This window comes from Zonotrichia leucophrys, chromosome 2 (genome assembly GCF_028769735.1).
Source record: "Zonotrichia leucophrys gambelii isolate GWCS_2022_RI chromosome 2, RI_Zleu_2.0, whole genome shotgun sequence".
Taxonomy (NCBI): Eukaryota; Metazoa; Chordata; class Aves; order Passeriformes; family Passerellidae; genus Zonotrichia; species Zonotrichia leucophrys.
Window position 1 is genome coordinate 140,646,631 of NC_088171.1, and position 22,381 is coordinate 140,669,011.

Genomic DNA, 22,381 nt, shown 5'->3' on the forward strand with positions numbered 1-22,381 from the left:
TAAAACAAAAGACCCTTCCTATAAACAGAACTATAAAAAAGAGAAGTTCATAAATTAGGTTGCAACAGTTACAAAGGGTTGTACAGTCCTTTTCTTGATTCTCCAAACTCCCTTTCTTTCCGTCCACACACATAAGCATGACCAGTGAGGTATATAGAACGTAACACTGTCAGGCATATGCACAATAAAAAAAGTGCATAAACACAGAAGTTCTCCCCTTTTCTTGTGAACAGGTCGTAACTGTGTGGTTTGCGTCCTTCCCCCCCCTTGGAAACAAAAAACCCTTTTTTTTTCTTATTTTTTTCTTTTTTTTTCTTTCCTTACTTTGGCAGGATGAAAATGAACCCAGAGGAATATGTGTCCTATTCCCAGCAGCAGTGATCCATTTCCCTTGGCAACATATGTCTGATGCCACAGATACTACAAGGTCGTTGGGTTGCTTTACAACTCTGGGTAACTTCCACGGAAACATCATACGTCTAGCACCATGTCGTAATGTTGTTGCTCTTTCTTCCGCCTGCCACATTTGTTGATAAGAACCATGTACAAAGTCAAAAGCAAAACCCAGTAACATGCATAGAGTATTGTGCCAATGATGAGAACTGTCTGTTTTGACTCAGAAAATGGCTTTTTTGATTCCTTGTAAATAGTGAAAATTACGCCACCTAGGAGGATTGTAAACCAAATGGAGACTGGAATGAGTCCTATAAAATTAACTACAATGGTTTTCCTTCCTGACGTGCCCCACCCTGCTTTGTTTATCGTGGCAATCGCAAACATCTTTGCTGGCAGTAAACTTGACATGTACAACACTGAGTAGAGTGACATGAAAACCATGACAATGTTGCCCCTAAGGAAGCTGGCAAAGGAAGACTTTATCAGGCCAACTAACTGAACTGTCAACAGGAAGAGGAGAATGTTCCAGATTTTTCCCCTGTAGAACAGCTGAATGACTGTGGCAATAAGGAAGAAAGGAAAGAATCCAGTGATTACAGCTTCATAGGTCATCCACAAATGGTGCTTGTGGAACCACATGGCATTATAAAGCCACTCTCTAAAGTAGGATTTACTCCAGCGGGTCTGCTGATTCAGCCACCTGAGATACTCTATCGGTGTTTCCGTAAGGCACTTGGATCTAGCTGTGTATTTTGTTGCATAGCCCAGACTTAGCACTCTGTTAGTTAGATGCCTGTCATCTCCAAAGCTGCACTGGGAGCCCATAAACTCTTGATTGTACCAATCTTCCACAAATTCATGGAGTAAAGAGTTTCTGTACATTCCCAGAGGTCCGCTGATGCACTGTACACAGCCAAAGTAGGACTGACAGGCTCTTTCAATGTTAAACGCCATCCAGTATCTCACGCTGCTCAGAAAGGAGATCCAGGAATCATATTTGTTCAGAATCTGCAAAATAAAAAAACAGTTTTCCTTTTAGATGAGCTCTTAAAACAGAAAACATGCACATTGGATCATTAAGGAGTTTTCTGAGATTGAAGCACCATTAGATGAATTGTGATGGGAACCTCACTCCTGTGTTCAACTCATGGCAAACCCAGGAGCTACACAAACATTTCAGCCAGGACATTGACACGAAGGGTGAGATGAAACCTTCAAATGTCTGTTTCACCAAGAGGTTCTTTTTTTCCTTGCAACTTGTCCTACTCTCCACAATGAAATTTCCTTACTTTCTGTCTAATTTTTCCTTCCCTTTTGCCCCCAGTTAGACCTTCTGGATTTAGAATTTACCAAGAAGAGCTGGGGAGTTCATGGCCTCCTGCTGCTTTTCTGCCCATACACATCTTTGGGGCTCACAGGACTCCTTCCAGTCCTCCCAAAACTATGTTGGAACATAAGAAAAGCAGAGCCCATGGTCTATGGTCTTTGCCCTACATTTTTGGTATCACAAGTCTGGCCTTAGAGGTTTAACCTTGAACTGTATGCCCATGTCTAGCATTCCTTGGAGGAGCAACCTGTCCTGTCTCCGCAGTACCAGCCTGTTACCTTGTCCTAAGCCATATGGTGATACTCCAGTAAAGCCTTCCTCAGGCCCACACAAATGCCTCAGTCTTTCTCTTCTGCACAGCCCAGCTGCACATCCAACCTGAACCCTCAGCAGATGCATGAGCACAAGTAGATGTGCAAGTCTGTGGCCTCACATCCAAGTTCTCAACATGCACCTTGTGCCAGAGGACGTGACAAGGAAGTGTGTGGATCTTTGACCTTCTACAACTATAAAACATTGCCCTGCAACTAGAAAAATATTGTCTTTCACTCTGATGGTCCTAATTTCTGTCAGTTTTAATTCCAGAACATATTAGAAGTAGCAGGGCTTGCTGGGAGTATGCTGGGAAATGAACAGGGGGAAAAAAAAAAGCCCAAAGCCTTCATTCTGTCACCTTTCCTCAAAGAGGACACACATCCTTCCCAATGCAGATGTTTATGAACCTTCACTGTCACAGCTGAACCTGTCCTGCCTCCCTTCACTTGTACTCACACATGCCTGGAATTTCACATGCATGGGCTGTGTCGCCTGGTTTGTGGTCAGTCTAGAGCTCCAAAGCTATTCAGGTTTCTGTGGGAATCCTAATTTCTGCAGTTATGAGCCACATGCCTGAAATACTTCTGACTACTTGGGCATTCATTAGCAAGTTCTTGTTCATTTACACAGCTCTTTCTCCTCTGTCTCACATAAAAAGTCCAACTGAGTACAGGGGATTGATCTTAAGGCTAACTGAAATATTCACACACATTTCTCTTTACAAATTGCAGCAGAAGGAGTTGTGTCAAAAGGTACCACCCGCCTTTTGCTGTAGCAATCAGCCAAACTCAGTAATGCTGAAAATCCTAACACACATGGAGCTGGTCTGACTTGGAAGTTTTCTATTGCCCTGCTTGACAGAGATGGAAGACCCAGCAACACACAGAGTGCACAGTGCAGAGCATTTCAAAGTTATTTTTTGTTTCTAACAATCTTGGCTGCCAGTAGTAATATAATTGAAGTGCTTGAGGTTGCTGGACATGGCTATGGGACACCTGTTCTCAATTTCCTGCCCCCCTATAGCTTTTCTTTGGTACCTTGAGCAAGCAGCTATACCGAGAGACTCAAAGATGCCACAACAATCCTGACAATGCCAGTGCCCCCCTTTTCACATATTGGGGCAGAATATTATTTTATTGCTTGCTATGGATGTTAAAACCATACAGTGCTCACATCCAAGAAGAGTTTCCATTCAATGGACAAAAAGGTTATGGTATGATAAGAGCATCTATAATGGCATCATATGTTATATATATGCATATAGTATACACACATAAATTATATTTAATGCTATTTCAGGCAGAGGAATCTATTGCAATGCAAATAGTTGCTGAAACACCTCTGTTAATCTGAAAATTGTTGTACTCACCTGCACATCACCTCCAACTCCTCCAACCATTGGATCTTCTTCTAAAACTTTTACCATCTCCACTGATGAGGCTGGATCAAGCATTGTATCTGAATCACAGACCTACAAGTAAGAAAAAACAAGAACAAAAATGGGTTAAGGAGTTCACTACAGAAGAAAATAAAAATCATGCAAGTGATTATAATGACTCTAAATGCATATTCTCCTGAATGCAATTAAATCTGACTTTGAAGTCTGCACTGATATTTCTGTTAAAGGTCACTTGTACCAGGCAGCAAGGCATAGTGCTGCACAAAACACAGAGCTTGTTAATGCTGTGCACACAAACAATCCTCTGTATCAGCTCCATTTGTTTTACTGGCACACTGGACTGGCTTCTTCGAGTAAGATATGGGGCACTGCAGAATAAGATGGTGTTTGTGGGTGTGCAGCAGATTGCTGTTCTACTCTGACATAGAATTTCTCTGCATCAGCTGCACAGTTGGAACACCCTGGTCAAATGTTTCCCACTGCCATATGAGGGAAAGAGTGAGGAGTTAAATCCCAGGCACTTGTTATTAAAAAGAAAAAAAGCCAAGTAGGAGTCTGGGAAGAAACCTAATCGTTCTTTCACTCACAGAAGGGTTTAGCAATTAATGTAAAATATGTATCTTATATTTCAGAAAAAAACTCATTTTAATTTTAGATGCATGATGTATTACTACTAGTGCAGGGATTTGACATTTGATGTAGAGAAATTATTTGCTATTTTTCTCTGGCATTCTTTTCAAAAGATATGTAAGGCCAGAAGGCGTGAGTCCCGAAGTTCAGTACTCCAAAAGACCAAGGCAGAAGTAAATGACACACAGGGCATTTCAGCTACACAAACACTCCTAGTCAACTAAACACTGTGTACATTAGGAAATTGGCTTTCCCCTGGAGAGTAGGAGGAGGGCTCAGACAGGCTGGCTGGTCTGTGAGACAGCTGGCATTGCTTTCGTTTGCTCTGAGGAGAATGACTCGGGCTGCAGCCTGTTTAAAACAAGAGGGTGTCTCCTTGTTGTATCGCTGCAGCTGAAAGAACTGGCCACATCGTGTGTGAACTCATTTCACAGACACCCAGGAACTGGAGCAGAGACTGTCCCAGAAACACCCCTCTGACTGACTGAATCCCACCCTAAAAATTCTCATACTGCCTCCAGTTTGTCCCCACATTGCATTCCTGTGACTTCAGACAGGGTCAGTAGGAGCAAGTCAGTGGCTCTGCCTAAACAGCATATCAAAACAGATTCTGCTGAGGCTTTGTAACGGCTATCCTAATTTTGGTGTCTTTTCATGCAAACTTTCAATTCAACCTAAGCCCTGTCACTCCAGGGGAGAGGTAACCTTTACATCTGCTCTATGAAGGGGGAGAGCACTGGGGCTTTGCTGTAGACCAGACTCAAGAGGAGAGGTTACCCAGGATAGTTGGACTGCATAGTTTGGGATGAGCTGGGACTCTGCCAACATGCTCCCCTCCATGCCTACTCAGAGGGGGCCAAGAGGAGAAAGGTGATGAAAGCTCTCATATCTCTGTCAGGATAAGAGCCACAAGCATCTCCAGCTCCCACTAACTTGATGCATCCATCCACAGCATCTTTGTATCCTGGCCAAGGCCTGACTCCAGCTTTAGTGGAAAGCTGTCATCAGTGGCAGCACTGGGTGACAGAAAGGGAGCAAAACAATGAGGGAAAACAATGCCTATACTTTTACTTGGGTCTTCCTGGACAAACCTGTTGCTGAGTGCTTTGCACAGGGAATCTGTAGTTTGCTGAATCCCCAGGGTGCTCAGGCAGTGACAGGCATGTCATTTCTAGTGACCACGAGTGGTGGGCTGGGATCAGCTGCCTCCCAGCCCCTCTGCTTTCCCTCCAGCACCTGCCCCTTGAGCAGCTCCCACCCCATTAGATGTATTTACCTGTGGCAGAAAGGCCTGCCCATGAGCCACATCACTAATATATTAGGGATGAGGAATCCTGAAAACACTGGATTTTTTAAACAAAACACCATCGCATGCTAGCACAGTGGGTATGTCTGGGTTTCTGGGAAAAATCTAATAAGCCATCATTTTCCATCTGGATGAGGTTTTTGCAGGTGAACAGAGGACACACCAGAGAAATACAGACACTCAGAAGCCCAAATAAACACTGACACCTGCCTAGCCAGGGTGTGCCCAGGACAGCCCTGAGAGACAATTTCCACATAAGGACTGAGTGACCCAAACATCACTGCTTTGGGTCACAGAGTTACATGAAAGGGACAACTGACCTTAAAGGAGCTGGTTTTTAACTTGCTGTAGGCAGTGACAGTTTATCCCAGCTGCTCTGAGTTCAGACTGCACTACACTGTCCACACAGGCACCTCCATCAAGCCAAGATGAATTGCACCCTGGTTACCTCACAACTCTGCATTGATAATACCTGCCAGATTAACTCCTCCACCTGATTACCTACACACTCATAAACTCTTCTCTAAACAAGCCTTCAGAGCAGTTTGCAGTACTTAATGAGACACCACTACTGAGTAACAGCCCGTTATCTGCACTGGTCTGACTGTTTATGATTGACTGTTCATAATTCTAGGGTGTCTTCTAAGAACTGTAAGGCTTATAATTTTGAGGGTGGGCAGTGGTGCTGACTGGCCACTTTAAAAAGTGCTTAATCATTGATGCAGACTGCTTAGCCCTTGAAATATAGGGCTTGTTTAAAGTAATTTACCCTGGGTCTCCCCAAAGGACCATTTGAAATATCTCAACCTTTATTTATTCATAAAACAGAGCCACATTTTAGCTGCATTTTTTTATGACTCTGCAGTAGCCAGGGCCACCAAGGGTCTGCATTTCTACTACAGATGTGACTGTAGATGTGACTGCGGCATCAGTCACTACTGCATACTGTGCTCACAGCAGCACTACAGTCTCTGACAAATTCCTTAGACCTTCTAAGCCAGGTCTGGAGCGTTAACTGAACAAAAATATCTCTTCTATTTTCTGAATTTATGCTATGACTAGCATATGAAATAGAAACATTTTTTCCAGGTTCCCTGAAAAATATAAGAGCTGAACTGAGGGAGGAAACTTGCAATGAATCTGCTTTCTCTCTGCCTTCTTTCTCTGCAATCCAGTATGTCTGTGTGTTTATAAACCCATGCTAATAAAGAAAAATCAGCATTTTTATCCCATCATAGTTCCTCACAGCACAAGACCAAAGTGCAGACAATGGAGAGCTTAAGCCCATTGTTTTAAAAGAATAAATCAGTTTCAGTTTGGAAAGTGGTGGAGGATGGGTTCTAAATCTTGGCTTTACTTTCCTAGTTCCAATAACAGAGCAGCTCCTGGCACTCTTCACTTTCTGCCCCTCCTGTGCACTGAAGACTCGCTGCTCTCAGCCCAGCTCCTGGCAGCCCCTCCAGGTCCCTGGGACACTGCACGTGGATGCTGTGCTGTGCAGAGCATGCACACACCCACACAAGGCTGGGCACAGGCCCCAGAAACACACATGGCTCAGCCATGCAGCTGCCCTGAGCCAGCAGAGAGCACCTCGCGGGGAGCTGCTGCTCCACTGCAGGAGACTGCTGGATGCTCTGACTGTGGGAGAAGTTTGGAAGAACTGAGGGTGGTTCTTTAGGAAAATCATCTCCTATTCAGTGGGATTAGTCAAATGAGCCTTCTTGGCCTAGAATTCTAAGGAAAGGTCCTCAGTGTCCAGCCAGAGTATCTGATTCCACCTGCCTTCCTCCACATGTGACCCTTTCTCCTTCCCACAGTCAGCAGGGACGTTTGCAGGAGCAAGGAATCCATGTAAGTAAGGCAAAAACATAGACAATCTTTCAGGGGATCCAAGGCAGCTGGAAAGAAATGTGCCTCTGCTGCTTTGGAAACAGGGAGAGAGGACCCAGCCTAATTCATTTTTAAGTGAGTAGTGTGTCATAAGGGCCTTAAAGGCCAAGTTGCAGTGAGTGAGGTAATGCAGCTGTAAGTGATGAAGCAAAAGCTCCTTCAGGCTTTAGCTGAAGAAATTTTCTTTCAAATCTACACATTGACCCTTTTATTGAATGCTCCACATGGCCTTCAAAGCCTTTAAAATATATCCCCATCTTTTTTACAGACTTCCCCACTTCTCCAAGATATTCCCTAGAGAGACCAAATACCTGTCTGTCTGCTTGTAAATGGGGCCACTGACAAACTCACAAAATAAAGCCTCACCCGAGACCTTCACCCACAGGAGCAGAGATGGGGCTTTCAGGAGGTCATTGGCTTTGTCTGAAGCAAAACCATTTGGATGAGGGGGCAGTACTGAAGGCAGGGGAAGGATTTCAGACTTCTCCAGTAGCTGGTGCACAAATTTAAAACAGTCACAGATAGACTGGCCATTTTAAAAGGTAGCAAAATACCCTTTTAACGGTCAAGCTGTTTCCAAACAGACTGAAAGGAGCACTGTGTTCATCAGGGACTAGGATGGCCTCTAACATGCTGCACAAAATATACAAAAGCTGCTTTCTTTCAAAGTGTGTTTGAATTGGCACTGACCTGGTGCTCTAATACCTACCTGTACATAATCCACACTTCTCCCCAGTGCTTTGAATGCTGTGTACATTACTTCTCTTTTTCCACCCCATTTCTGCATGATGCAAACACTTTTGTTGGACAGGACCAGCTGAGATACGTGTTGCATGCTCTCTCTGTGAGACTCCTCTGTCTCACCAGGACCTTTGTCGTGGAAGTTATTACTCCAGATATAAGTGGCACAACTGTCCCTACCCATGATTTCAGTGAAAATGTCCATCATGTAAACGTCGTCTTCTGAGTTCCCATCAATGACCATAACAACTTTAATTCCAGGGTAGGTCAATCTTTTTACAGAAAGTAAACATTTTCTTAAGTAGTCAGGATCTTCTTGATAGGCAGCAATACAAAGGGCAACTGTTTTGTTCAGTTTGATTGGAGTCTCTAGCGACCGTTTCATTTTCCTGTGCTCTAGGTAGGCAAACAGGCTTTGGATGATAAGATGTGATGCCAGGATAGCACCATAGAGTCCAAAGGAGAAGTAGTAGTTGTCTGTTTGGATGAACTGGTAGCCCACAATGTAAGCAGCGGTGATTCCCAGCAGGAGGGACACCCCGAAGAGTGTGGTTCCAAGTATTCTCAGGATGCATATAAACCTCTCACAATACATCTGCAAAGAAGTAGGGAAACCATTAGCAGAGCCACCACTTGCTGATATACGACATCATAAGGGGTGCACGTGGCTGCAACACAGATCTCAGCATCAACAGATACGCCCTGAGCTTCTAGCTCACAGACTCACTGCATCCCTTTGCCCAACTGAACATCTCTTTACAGGACTTCCCCCATGTAAAGTGCAATCCAAACAGACTTAATGTAGCAGAGATTATTTCAGCTACTCACAGTGCCCTCACAGAAGGTGCTATTTGTGTCAGGAACTTATTTTGGCAGCCTGGGCTGGTTGGATAAGACTCTCTTGTCAAATTATCCTGAGGAGGTTGGAGAAGGGGCTTTTGGGCCACCACTCACTTTTATGGTCACAGGGGAGTGGAACAGCTGAATGTCTGGGCAGCCCCTCCTCATGCCCCATCCATGTCACAACCGTATCCCACCCTGAATTGTTTCTGTCGCTTAGTTATGTTTGCAAAAATATTGGAAAGACATTCTTAAAACAGATGCCTGAATGTATTTATAATTTTTTTAAACAGATGTCTGACTATATATATAATTTATATTTATATAATCAGACATCTGCTTTAAAAGGCCTTCTCAATACCATTGCAAAAATGCATTATTCATATAGTTGTGTACATAGATACATGCACATGTAAGCATGAGTGTATAGGGGCTAAAGCTTAACTGAGATTAAGTCTGTGGAAAAAATATGCATAAATTTAACAGAGCCAACACTCCACCCTGGGCTCAGAAATTCTCTAGGACATCAGCTGATTCTGATCACTTCTACAGATTTAGCTTACCTGGCTGTTTCTAACCTAAACTCTGGGCTATGGAGCAACTGGCTGGCATGAAGGGTGCTCTGGCATTCTTGAAACAAATAAACAGTATGGGCAGGCAGGCAGGTCGACTCTATTGGTACCTAAATACCTTTTCTGACAATCACATTACCCATTTTATGCAACAGCTTTCTCAGAATTTAAGAAGTTAATGACAATATTTTCTGTCAATAGATGCATTTCATGTGAAGGACACAAAACAGGTGATGTCTGTTTAAGGCTAATCCAGCAAGTGTGTTGCAAGTCAATAAAGCTCATGCTTGAATATTTTGCTGAATTAGGTCCTCTCAGAGTAATAGATTTAATATTTGTGTTTTCTTGCTATTATTCATATTTTCCCTGCTGTTATCATCTCACTCATCTGCTGCTCATGTTTGTTTCACCATCTGTTGGCCAAAGTTGAAGTTGGAACAGGACTTCCTTACATCACATATGTTTTTAACTCTTCCTTGAAAAATGACTACCAAGACACAGCAGCATAGCTGCTGATAGTCATCAACTATATATATGTCTGAAAAGCTACAGGCTCGGAACAAAAAATTCAACACAGAATCACTTACAACATAAAAATAAACTAGGCAAGCATGAAGTTTGAGGTTACAAAGACTTTGTCTTTTTCCATTGGCTATTTAGGGTCTTAAATTTCAAGACAGGAGGAAGCCTCCTAAATGTATATTTGGAGGCACTGTTAAAGAAATCAGACCCTGGCTCCAGGACTTCCTTGAATACTTAAGGCTGGGCTCTGACAGGTGTTGTAATCATCCACCAGCAAAAGGGACCCTCCCTGTTCTGGCCTGTCTGAAAACCTTTCACAGCAGGGGTCATAAAGATGCCTAATAAAAGACAGCTTATGCCTACCACCCCTATAGGTGAATTGAAACTCAGTGCCCAAAATAGACTTACTTTAGAAAATAGATTAAGTAATGGATCCCCTCTAGATTACCTCGAAGTAAAATAGTCCATGTGTTTACTAATCCCTCAAGCATGCAAAATGTTACAAACATCAAGGTAAATGTCTCATTAATGGTGCACTTATACTCTGCTTTCCCATTTGGGGTCCTAAAGTCTGCTTACATGAAGAATTATATGGCTGAAATAAACAGGATTTACATTAAGATCTGGAGTGGCTACATTTGAATGACCATATACTCTAGCAGACATCTTTTACATTAATTTGCTATTGTTTTGCTCTACCTATGAAGCGCCTCTGCACAAAAGGAAAACAAACAAACAAAAACAAATTCTCTGACTTTATCATTACAGCACAGATCCTCTCCATTGCAAAAATCCAGTCTTTTAAGATCAAGAAATTATTTTCTGGTGTTAATAAAACAACACTTCTTTTTCCTTTTCTCTGTCAACCTTAGGAAAATAAAAAGTGTTTTGATCTAAATTCCTGGCTTTCATCAAAGAAATTTTCCCCTTTGTATGTTCAATTGAGGGTTTTATGTATAGTCTTTTAAATGACTGAATCTCAGGGGAACTTGAAAAGTTGCTCAATAGTCTCAAGATTTAACACGAGGCATTGATAGCTTGCCCAGCAGAAATGATCTTTATCAAATTTAACATGCCCAAACAATAGCAAAGAAGCCAAAAACTCTCCACCCATCTCAAAGAATTAAGCCAAGAAATTAAAAAGGAAATGATGCTTGTACAAGTCTGGGACCAAAAATGAACTGCTGAATCAAATACTGATACTGAGGCTAGGCAGCAGCTGCTTCAGAGACTTTCAGATCAGACAGTGCTGCTATGAGTATCTAGCCTGGCCTGACACAATGAAATATAATAATTCTATCCTGCAATTTGGGCACCTAAATCCCTTACAGGCACCTTCACCTAACCCCATGGAGCTGAACCCAGTATGAGTTTTACACAGCCTCCAGCAAGCAGACCCAAGGTTTGCATGCACAAGGGGAGTGTATGTAAAGAGCCTTTAAAGTCCACCACTGAGCAATTTGTCCTTGTGATGTTTCAGCTCTTTCCTTTCAGGGATGAGCTGAGCAGTGCTCACCAGCCCATCTTGTAGAACTGCAATGTGAAAGCCATATGCTAAATCCTGATGCTGTGCAGGCTGCTGCTGATTCAGTGACACATTTTGATTCACAAAGCAGTGCCAAGTATATGCGTGCCTTGTAGTGACTGTACAGTAGCAGGCAAGGAGAGCCTTTCTTGGAGGCTGCTATGGAAAAGCATGACCAAGAAATGAACCCTTGCATGTACTTGACATCAGAGTCCACCTGGTGAACTGTTTGGCATTGTGTCTCTTGGCATCCTGATAAAGCCAAATATATATATACAAAAAGAATATTTCCCCTTTGTGATGAAGGGGAATTTTCATTATTATGAACAACTGGCATAACTAAAACTGTAGTATTCTAACAATGCTTTCATGAAAAACATCAGGTTAACAAATGACTGATACACAGTACATCTAATAATTAGGGTATTAACTGTAGCACTAGAGATCACACTCCTTTGTCAGACTGAATAATGCCTTAGATCTCAAATTAGAAGAACACAGCATAATATGCTTCAGTTTTCTCTATTCTGAAAAATATTTAGACTAGCATTTACTGTAGTTATGGTACCTAGATCTAACTTTTAAGATCTAAGTTTAAGATCTAAGATCTAGACCCTTGACTGAAAGTCAGCAGGTTCTTATGTTTTGTTTTGAACTGAGTCTTTACTCAGCAAAGAACACTGGTGACTTCCACGGTAAAGTACCAATTTTTCTTCCTCCAAAATCCTGTGGCAAAGTTCCTCCACGTGGCTATTAATCAGCTTTCATGCATCTCTGAGAGTAACAGGGCCTGAAGATAATTTATCCCTTTATGAAGTCAGGAGGCAAAGAGACAGAAAAAGCTTATTTTGTTACTAATTCTGAATAGGGGCAAATAGATATCCAGAAAACCAATGTGCACTGGTGCCAGAAGATATCAATATTATCTGCAGCCTGTTCAATTCTGCACCCTCTGTTGTGGGATGCATCTCACTACATCATCTCTCTCAGAAATCCCCTTTCATACAACATTCAAACATTGGCACATAATATTTCTGGGTAGCTTTTCCTCAGAAGATTAAAAAGCAAGAGAGGGAGACACAGAAAGTTTGCACCTAACATGATTGAATGATTTGGAAGGTTGACAGAATTATCACTTAGTAATTCCAAACATCTGAAGACATTTAGAAAAACCCTAACCATAAGTTACAAAAGCCAATATCTACCCAGGAGGCAGTAATAAAGGTTTGATCACAAATGTGCTCATTGTGTCCCTGTACTGGGCCTGGCTGAGATGGATTTTTTTCCCCATAGCCCTCCAAGTGCTCTGCTTTGTGCTGGTGGCTGGGAAGGTGTTACTAATGCAGCAGTGTTTTGGCTACTGCTGAGCAGTGCTCCCAGCATCCAGGATGTCTCTCCAACATTCTCTCCCACACCAATATGCTATGGGTGGGCAAGGTCCTAGGAGGGAACATAAACAGGCCAGCTGATCTAAACTGACCAAAGGGATATTCCATACCATCTGACATCTGCTCAGATAAAAAAGCTAAAAGGAGGAGGGGGAGGCATTTGTTATATTTGTTTTTCGGTACTGAAGCCCCACTTCCTGGGAAGTGACTGAACATCATGTGCTGATAATCAGAAGATAAATCTTTTGTTTTTCTTTGTGTCATGCACAGCCTTTGCTTTATCAAGTTGCCTTTATCTCAACATACCTGGAGTTTTGCCCTCTTATTTTCTGCATCTACATCCTGCTGAGGAGGACAGTGATAGAGCAGTTGGGAGGGCACCATGCAGCAGGCCAGGGTCAACCCACCACAGTCCCCTTCACTTTTAAAGGTTACAAAGAGCTGTGGCTTTCTCTACACATCGAGGGCTGTGGTCGCATCAGCAAACAGTGCAATACCACAGCAACAGATCTGCAAAGAGGAGAACCTGGTGCTGAGGACCTAACTCCACCCTCCATACATTTCTGTGCTTTACTCTGAACTAAGTATAGTCAGACACAATGGAATAAAAACCTGATAAGTGTCCTCCAGAGGTACACCTTGCAATTAGTTTCATTCAAGAAGAATCCAATTTGGGTGTCCAGTTACTGCTATGCAATACAAACTCAAGCAATTTTGTTGAAGGAGGGACACTTGTAGCAGCAGCTTCGATAGCACCTCCTCATTGAAAACAAATTGATAAGACAAATCAACCTCACATATGAGATCTGCAGATCAGATTTGTCTGGAACCTTTGTGGAAACCAGAAGTGCTGAGCACAGAAAACCTTTGAAAACATCTCATTTTGCCTGTATGGAAGCTGCATTCTTAAATATCTATTCAACCTTAGTGCTGAGGCTTCTTTGAATTCAGCAAAGCATGTAAGTGTGTCATTAAAGATAAGTGAGCACTTAGGTATTTTGCTGAAGAGGGAAATCAGTGGATAATTTATCTTGCAGTTCTGTAGTAACTGCAAGATAATAAGGCATAAAAAATCTTTCTCTGAAAATATGCTATTTCTGGGACACTCAAGGTAAAAATGCAAGTATATTTTTGACAAATTTACTGCAGAGATTACCCTCCCTTATGCAGGTTGTTTGATATGTCAATGCTTAACCACTGCATTTCTTACATTGGGAATCTAAGAGTGGATCAGGGCCTTGAAAATTTCAATTTCCTTCCGAGTGTTGTCATTCACCTGTTGGGTAACCTTAAATAAGTGAATTCACCTTTCTCTGTCCCAGCTTCCTCACCTGTAAAATGGGGATCATGATCATGCACGAAATTTTTGGAGGGCTCCATAAGGCTTAGGTTACTCTTTTTAGCGCTATATGAGATCCACCTGTTCTCTAGTTCCATATAGCTGGTTTTAGTCAAAAAACTCCAACAAAAACCAACATCCCCCCTTGCTATTTTCCTTGCCTGCATTCCCCTGAAGGCATAGCCTGTGGGGATCTGTCTGTAACAAACATGCAAGTCTAACTCAGCAGGAGGCCTGAGAGCAGTGAGGTGGGCACCATAAAAGCCAGCACATACAGCTTTAGGCGCATACAGCCACCAAGGGCTGTTTTGCACACAACCAAAGGAAGAATGAAATCTTTATAATCCTTAATACCCACTTCCTTACTAAGGAGAATGACAGCGCTGGCTGCCACAGAGCAGCTGCTTCAATGACGTGAGTGTGCCAGAGTGCACATGTGAGTGCCTGCACACATGGATCTGGGCCTGTGTACACTCTCTGGGAGTACATGGTGTTTGAGGCTTACAGTTTCTCAGACAATATTTAGACTCATTATTAGGATTATTTTGGTGGTAAATCAAATCATATATCATTGGAGTACAAATGATTCTAGTTAGATATTAATCACAAGCATAAGATAGTTGTCCAGACTCCCTCTTCTATTCTACAGCCTGAAGAGAGGAAAGTGAAAAGTTATGCTCCATCTGTACACCTTTATTACAACACAATTACCATATCTGGAACTTTTGGTTATTTATAACTTCCAGATTTTGTTATGCTATTGATCTGGAAAGGGCTCACATAAAACTAAAGTTAACTCTGAGGTTAAATTAAAAGTAAAGAACAGGATTACTGATGATGGCAAACTCTATCTGTATGCACAGGCTTTGATCAGCAAATCAACAATCTCCTATTTGTTCAGTGTATGTTTCCCACTAAACTGCTCAAATTTAATCTCTTACAGGTTTAAATAACCAATGTGGAAAGAATTCTATGGCTGCAGGTTGGATTTGACCCTCATGTACACAATAATACACTAGTTGTTAAGAAAGAAAACTTACAAAAAAAATTCCCAGACAAATGCTCCAAGAAACGAAACAAGAAGTAAATCATACTTCTACTCAGATATTTTGGACTGTGGTTAAAGAAAAATCTAGTTTAGAAATGTTTTCTGGTTGCTGGTTAGAATACTTTGCTGCTCTATACACTAATCTTGAATAGCAAAAAAATGGAACAAATACCCTTCCATGTCACAAATATAAAGACTTGAGTTTTTCCTAGTGACCTTGCCTGAAAAACTCCACTGAATCCAGTAGAGCAGCTCTTCCTACTGGGAAAACCTTGATCCGAGTTTTTCTATGCTTGGATGCAGGGTAAGAAAGATTTATTGCCCTTATCTAGTCCTCAGAAGAACCCTCAAGGCACCCATGTTACACAAAATATGTGCTTTCGAAAAAGTGCATGGGTGTCAATGGAAAAATGATCCCAAAGGCAGAAGACTCTGAAGCAGAGCAACACATGGAGAAGCAGCTGTGCCCTAAGAGATGTGGGGTCACTGCAGCCCTGCAGAATCACAGAACCCTTGGAGTTAGAAGGGATCTGTGAAGATCGCGGAGTCCAACCCCCCTGGCCAGGTATGGTCACCTACAGCAGGTGACACAGGAACATGGCCAGGTGGGTTTGGAATGTCTCCAGAGAGGGACACTCCACGACCTCCCTGGGCAGCCCGTTTGATGCCCTGCCGTTCTCAACGTGAAGAAGTTATTCCTCCTGTTGCCTTGAAACTTTTGTGCTCTAGTTTAAGGGCACTGCTCTTCGTCCTGCCGCTGGGCACCACCGAAAAGAGTGTGGCACCGATCCTCTTGGCACCCGCCTTTGAGATATTTACATGCATTAATGAGATCCCCTCTCCGTCTTCTCTAGACTAAGACAACGCCCATCAGGAGTGTTGTACTACAAAGGGATCCTCTCGGGGCAAGGAAATGGGGTAAATTCTCTCCCAAGGGCCAATGCCCCTTTCTGCCAGCATCGCTACGGATGCTGTGTGGCGAGGCTGTGACCAGCAGGCTCTCTCTGTGTCCGAGACACGCACCGCGGCTCCCAGAGGAGCCGAGCAGGGCTGCCGGGGACTGAGGGCTCTGCAGCAGCCGGAGGCGCCGGGCCCTGCGCTGGCAGCGGGCTGCACACGGAGCGGGGGAACCCCGGCCCGGCGCCGCGGCCGCGATCCAACGGGGCGGAGCGGCGGCGTCACCGGGCGGGGCCGGGGATCCCCGCGCGGCCGCGTCACGGGCCCCGCCCGCAGGAGCGACCGGGCCCGGCCGTGCTGGCGCTGCCGTCGCCCCCCGCTGCCGCGGCCCCGAGGCGGCCCTCCCTCGGCCGGGGCGGGCCCGGCGCGGGGAGCTCCGGGCAGCCCCCGCCCGCAGCCCTCGGCTCCCGGCCCTCCCGCGGGAAGCCGCCCTCCCTCCCTCCTTCCCTGCCCTCCCTCCCCGCGCTGCGCGGCGCCCGGGCGGCTCGGCAGCGCTGGCCGAGGCGGGCCGTCAGCCCCACGCCCGCCGCCTCGCCTGCCTCCCCTCAGGGCCAGCCCTCCCCGCCCGGCCCTGGATGCAAAGGCGAGGGGAGGGAAGCCGGATCGGGCTCTGAGCAGGTCTCGCCTTCCCCGCTGCCATCAGCGGAGCGGCTGCCCAGCCTGTGCTCGATTTTATTCCAATTTCAGAGGGTTTATGAGGCGGTTGGCTTTTTTTGGCTTTTTGAGGTCGGGATTTTTTCCCCCCAGATCCTGAAGCTCAGCAATGTCTTAAACGGATTACACGGAGGAGGGGTTGAAGCTGAAAACTTCATTCATCCTCACGGCGGTTCTATTCATTGCTGAAATAGGTGTAGCGTAGGAGCCGGTAAGATCCTCCCCCAGCCCCACTCGTATTTTGGGGATCCGTTCCAGCTTTCCTCCCTGGAATAGTGGGGATGGGAGGAGGGGGTCTTCTGCTCTTGAGCTGACAGAAGCATAATCATAAATCACCTACCTTGTTTGTCCTTCTGTCCTTTGGTCATAGAGGGGCTCCAGCCAACTGTGTGGTCTCACGTACCGTTGCTCCCGCTGAATAGTTTCCAAGTTTGAGGTAAAAGAACAAATCGCACTTTTCAGGGACTTAATAAGACGCTCAGAAATAAAAAAATAATTAAAAATGAAAATAATAATAAAAAATCGTGTAAGGCTATTCAGTCCTACTCATTTTCTCCCACGTGTTTTCACAATTATCGTGTATTTGTCTTTCTCTGCTTCAGTTTCTAGCTCAAAAGTTGTGGGATTTTTCCCCAAATAATAGTAATAATAATAATAATAATTAAAAAAAGAGTTAGAAATAATAAATTAGGAGTTAGTTTCTCGTGGTCGAAGCTGAAGATCTTATTTCAAACCCGGCTAGCCAGGAGCCAGGAGAAGTTGCAAGGCAGTGTCTGAAAGTTTGAGAGATCAGCATCAGATAAAGTCTCTTTGGTGATACCTTGCTGCTGCCCGAGTAACTGTTTCAATGAGGTTTCTCAGCAGCAGCAGCAGCAAACGGGTAATATTTTCCAGACGTCTTTTTCTTTCCTGCTGCTGCTGCTGCTTTTCTGCCTCTTCCACGTTATGGGGTCTTTTAACAAGGGAGACTTGACTTAATAGGCGGAGGATGGGAAGAAGGAGGGAACTCCTGTAAGGAGGAAAAAAAAAAACCCAACCCTCCCAATTGCCATGATCTCAGCCAAGGACCAGTTCAGCGCCAGGAATTTAATTAGCCAAGTTGCAAATTTTTTCAGAGAAATACAATACACATATGTTGCCACCAACTGGTTTCCTCTTCGTGCCCCGCATTTGGGGGAACCCCCCACCTTCCCCACTCCCTGCATCCTTGGGCTTGGGGTGTGGGATTCGTCCCTCCCACAGCCACTATTCGGCTGGGACAGTTTTTACTGCTGCTGGTTTTTATTAATAAAGGAATTGCGTCTATGAATGGATGAACTTCACAGCTTTATATCCTGCTTTACCCGTTCACTCTCGGGAAGATTTGTTGTAGTAAATACCCAAGGAAGCTCCCACTGATATTCATACCCATGCCTCTTGTGTTAAAACAAGCTGGGAAACGTGTTAGGCCATTTAAAAACTGGAAAACTGTGGCGTGGGCTTTGTTTTGGATTGGTTTGCTTTTAGTTTTGGGGTGACTTTTTGGTCTTGTTTCGTTATAAATCAGAAGTGTTAATTCTGTCGATGGTTCCCGGTTAGCCAGGGGCACCAGCGGCTCACAGCTCACCCCATTGCCGCTTGCCGGCCGCTCTCACTCGCTCCCTGCGGCTCCGCTCTGCTTCCAGGGCGGCTTTCCCGCTTTCAGCCGCCCTTCCCGGGCAGTGCCCCGGGCGCGGCGCTGGGTGGCGCTGTTGGGGCGGCGGAGCGGCGGGGCCGCGCTGGCCGTGCCCCGGCCGGGACCCACGGCGGCGGCGGGGGCTTCCCCTGCCCCCGCGCTGTGTGCTCAGGGACCGCAGAGCTCGCCGCTCTGGGGCGTCCAGCCCACAAAGGGAACCGTATCCAGACACCGTTGGGAAATCCGGAGATGACTCTTCGCCGAGTTATCGCCCCTCGGTACCTTCTGGTGTGGGAGAACTCCGGAGCGCTCTGGGGGCTTCTCGTGTGCCGTAAATGGTTTAAAGTCGGTGGTTACCTCGGCTGGAGATTTTTTGAGTACCTGCTTCGGGGAAGTGCTTACATTTACAGGTGTGTTCAGTCACTGCCACGGGGGAGTGGCTTTAGGATGTGCATTGAAGCCGAGCTCCTTGAACCATCAATCTGTCTCAAATAACAAATCTAATGCTAGTTTAAGCCAAAGTTTTGTGGGCAGTTTTAACCTGACATTGCCAGGGAAAGCAACTCTTTCACCCTCCTCCTCACTGTCCCTATTTTTATGTCAGGAGAACTGTCCTAGGTTAGAAGTTTGTTTGGGGAGACGGAGCAGCAATAAAGTAAGAAATAATTTGGGCTGGATGAAGACAAAACAACTGCTTTGGCAACAATCTGGCTTTTGGTGGTTTACAGTGTCCTTGAAAGTACAGCACAACTTAACAAGCATGGACTCTATCGGGGCTTTCAGGTATTCCTTCCTCTCAGACCTTCCTCCCATGGCAGCTTCATTCCCATACAGTAACCACCTCCAAATCTGTGTCACAAACCCTTCAGATACAGAGCCCTGCACACCTCTGTCATCAGGCAAGGGACATATGGCACTGTCTGCTGCAAACAGGGGCAGAGGGCAGAAAGGTGTCAAGAAGGCTGCTTGATCCCCTCTCCACAGGAGCCACCCTAATAGCCAAGGATCTGGTGTAAGCCAGGCTTATCACAGAATCACAGCATCACAGAATGTTCAGGGCTGGAATGGACCTTAAAGATCATCTGGTCCCAGCCTGCCCTACCATGGGCAGGGACACCTACCACGAGACCAGGTTGCTCAGAGCCCCATCCAGCCTGGCTCTGAACACTGACAGGGTTGTGGCATCCACAATCTCCATGAGCAACCTGTTCCAGTGCCTCACCACCCTCACAGTGAAAAATTTCTTCCTAATATGTAACCTAAATTTCCCCTCTTTCAATTTGTACCCATTGCTCCCTGTCCTATCACTGCAGTTCCCAATGAATGATGAATGTCATTTAGGCAAGGGGCTACTTCAGCAAGCTCTGCTACTGTTGTACACATAACCAAGTCCTTGATGTCTGTGTGAGTCCTAAGGTGTGATTACCTGGCATCAGACTTTCCCTGGCACTGTCAGAGGTGAGAGAGGATTAGCACAGGTATCTCTGGTCCATCCATGGCTACTCTCAACACTGTGCCTTGGGGAACTGGTGCTGCCAGTTTGTGTTCCATGGGCACTTGGTGGCCTTGTCATGATTCAGGGATATGGATGTCCTGAACAGGGGACTTCATGTCTAGGATAATTTCTGAAATGAGGTTTCAGGGGGAGGATGAGTTTGTTTGGTTTGGTTAATAACTAAATGTTGCAGATTAATTTTTTCAAGTGAGCTTTTGTTATTAATGAAATAGCTTTTTTGGTTGGTTGGTTGGTTGGGTTTTTTGGGTTTTTTTGTTTTGTTTTTGTGGGTTTTGTTGGGTTTTTTTATATTTCACCTTTTAATAGTTAGAATGCACATTACTCTGGAAGTACACAATATCCCACTGGCTTAATCCCACGCTCCTTAGGTTTGAACAGGGATCAAGAGGCAGCAGTTGAGGCACAAATCTTGGTGCAGCAATAGGCAGCACTTAAATCACACCAAAACTTTGATTTAGAAAATGACATAATGGGAATGGTGAGTCTGTCATGTCTATAGCTGTTTCCTTCTCAGCCATAGCTCATGTTGTGTGATCACACTGTCAGGGCAAGTGGGATAACGTAGGTCGGGAAGTTAGCTTTGCCTACCAGGAAGGAATTAAAAGTAGGAGGATATGATTAATGCCAATCCACACAGTGCTATAGAAACCAGATGTAGATGTGTTTCATTAGAAGTATATCACATCTATGTATATATGTTGTGTTATGTCTACATGGTTACCATTATCAAACAATCCTGGCTCCTAATTGTGAGGAGTGGCTCAAGCAGTGAGGAGAAGGGAGTTCTTGGCTGTCACTGTCCACAGGCATAGACTGTCACCAACCATAAAGAATAATAATAATGAACTAACCTGACTTAATCTTCTAATGAGGCAATGGGTTTGTTAGAGAGAGGTCAGACAAAATATGTTTTGGGGGAGATTAACACAGACCGTGGTTGAATAAACTGGTTACTACAGAGTAAATTAGTGGATGAATTGATGGCATGTAAGCCACTCTTCAGGAGCTATTGAGTACTCACTTTTACCCTGAGGGAATGGCTCCATGTGCATTTTTCCTCTCTCTTCTTTCCTTTAAATATGTGAATACTCATCCCCAGCACACACGTGCTTGGGCCAGCAGAGTTTGCAGTGCATCTCTCACCGCTGCAGTGACCTGTGCTGCAGGCAGCTGCAGAGCACAATGGCCATTTCCTACATTTCCTACGTGCCTGTGTGAGCTGGCCACGGAGAGAACGGGGCTGCTCTGCAGTGGGAACGAGCAGGCAGTGCTGGCAGCCAGCAGGACTGCCCTCAGCAGCCTCTTCAGGAGCTGCCAGGAACACAGGACAGGTGTGGTCCCCCAGCAGTGGCTGCTGAGGGCTGAGCCCACTGGGCTGAAGGCTCTTATCTTGCATTGTCTCTAAGGTAAGGATTTACACACACCCTTTTACTGCAGATCAGCTATTGTGTAGGGCTTATCAAAAGAGAAGCAAGAAGCAGACTCTTTGCAATGCATAGTTGTCTTCAAGTAAGAAAATTAGAGAAAATAAGGATCTTTGTCATGTAACAGTGAAAAGCTAAAACTGGAAGGTAGATGTATTCATGCTAGACAGAAGGCACATTTTACAGCAATCTTTCTTTAAAGTTATCTGAACGATGAAGGGGAGTGGTGGATTCCTGTGTTTTAAAATCCTCTGGATGCTTTTTTGGAAGCTACATTTTAGTTCAGTGAAAATTATTGGGCCCAGTACAAGAATAACTGAATGGATTTCCATAACAGGCGGCTCAGACAAAGTGATCTAGCAGTTCCTTCCACCTCTAAACTCCATGCAGCTATCAACAACCAGTCTGACACATCAGGTGTGTTCCACATCTCTTTTCACATGTAGCAAATTCTGCTGGAAGTGAGAGAGTTATAGAAAGCCACCTCCCACATGGGTGTAAGTGAAAGCAGAATCATGCCCTGAATTATCATTTTATGGTAACTGAGAGTCCACTTGCAGATTTTAATATAAATATCATGGGCACTTTAAGGCGTATGAAGACTGGGTGTAGACAGACCAAACATTCTGTGGTTGTTTTCACCATATATAGAGCCATTTTAGAGGCTTTCAGTGTTCTGGGAATTTAAATCCAGGGTTATTTATATGCAAAGATTTACAGGGTCCAGCAAAAACCATTAGTCTTTAAAATGAAATAGCTCTCAGAAAATTGAAACTTTCCAACAATTTCTTTTTAATATAACAGGGAAAACCATGACTTGAAGCAAGTTAGAAGTTAATAGCAGGCAGGTTCAGACTAGAAACAAGTCATGCACATTTGGATGTGTCCAGAACTCTTTGCTAGAATGCACTGTGACTGTTAGCAAAAATGCCTGTCAG

At 44.5% G+C, this 22,381-nt stretch overlaps 1 protein-coding gene across 2 annotated transcripts; it reads right to left on the reverse strand.

The window, feature by feature from the left end:
• Positions 1-315: 315 nt before the first annotated feature.
• HAS2 (hyaluronan synthase 2) lies at positions 316-17,775 on the reverse strand. Of its 2 annotated transcripts, XM_064703604.1 has the most exons (5): positions 17,670-17,775; positions 17,190-17,263; positions 7,973-8,599; positions 3,408-3,509; positions 316-1,404 (listed from the first exon to the last, which is right to left on the reverse strand). In XM_064703604.1, exons 3-5 carry the CDS (start codon positions 8,597-8,599, stop codon positions 472-474), a joined length of 1,662 nt encoding a protein of 553 aa, XP_064559674.1. In that variant the 5' UTR covers positions 17,190-17,263; positions 17,670-17,775; the 3' UTR covers positions 316-471. The 2 variants fall into 2 exon arrangements, with proteins under 2 accessions (XP_064559674.1, XP_064559675.1); XM_064703605.1 differs by lacking the exon at positions 17,670-17,775 and having other exon boundaries at positions 17,190-17,323.
• Between the last annotated feature and the right edge of the window lie 4,606 nt (positions 17,776-22,381).

What these genes read in the sequence shown, in the direction of transcription:
- HAS2 (XM_064703604.1), bottom strand. Translation starts at nt 8,599, where the DNA reads ATGTATTGTGAGAGGTTTATATGCATCCTGAGAATACTTGGAACCACA. An exon ending in GAAGTGTGGATTATGTACAG is followed by an intron (nt 3,510 to 7,972) that starts GTAGGTATTAGA and finishes TCTTACTTGTAG; the next exon opens with GTCTGTGATTCAGATACAAT. An exon ending in GAGTTGGAGGTGATGTGCAG is followed by an intron (nt 1,405 to 3,407) that starts GTGAGTACAACA and finishes TTTATTTTGCAG; the next exon opens with ATTCTGAACAAATATGATTC.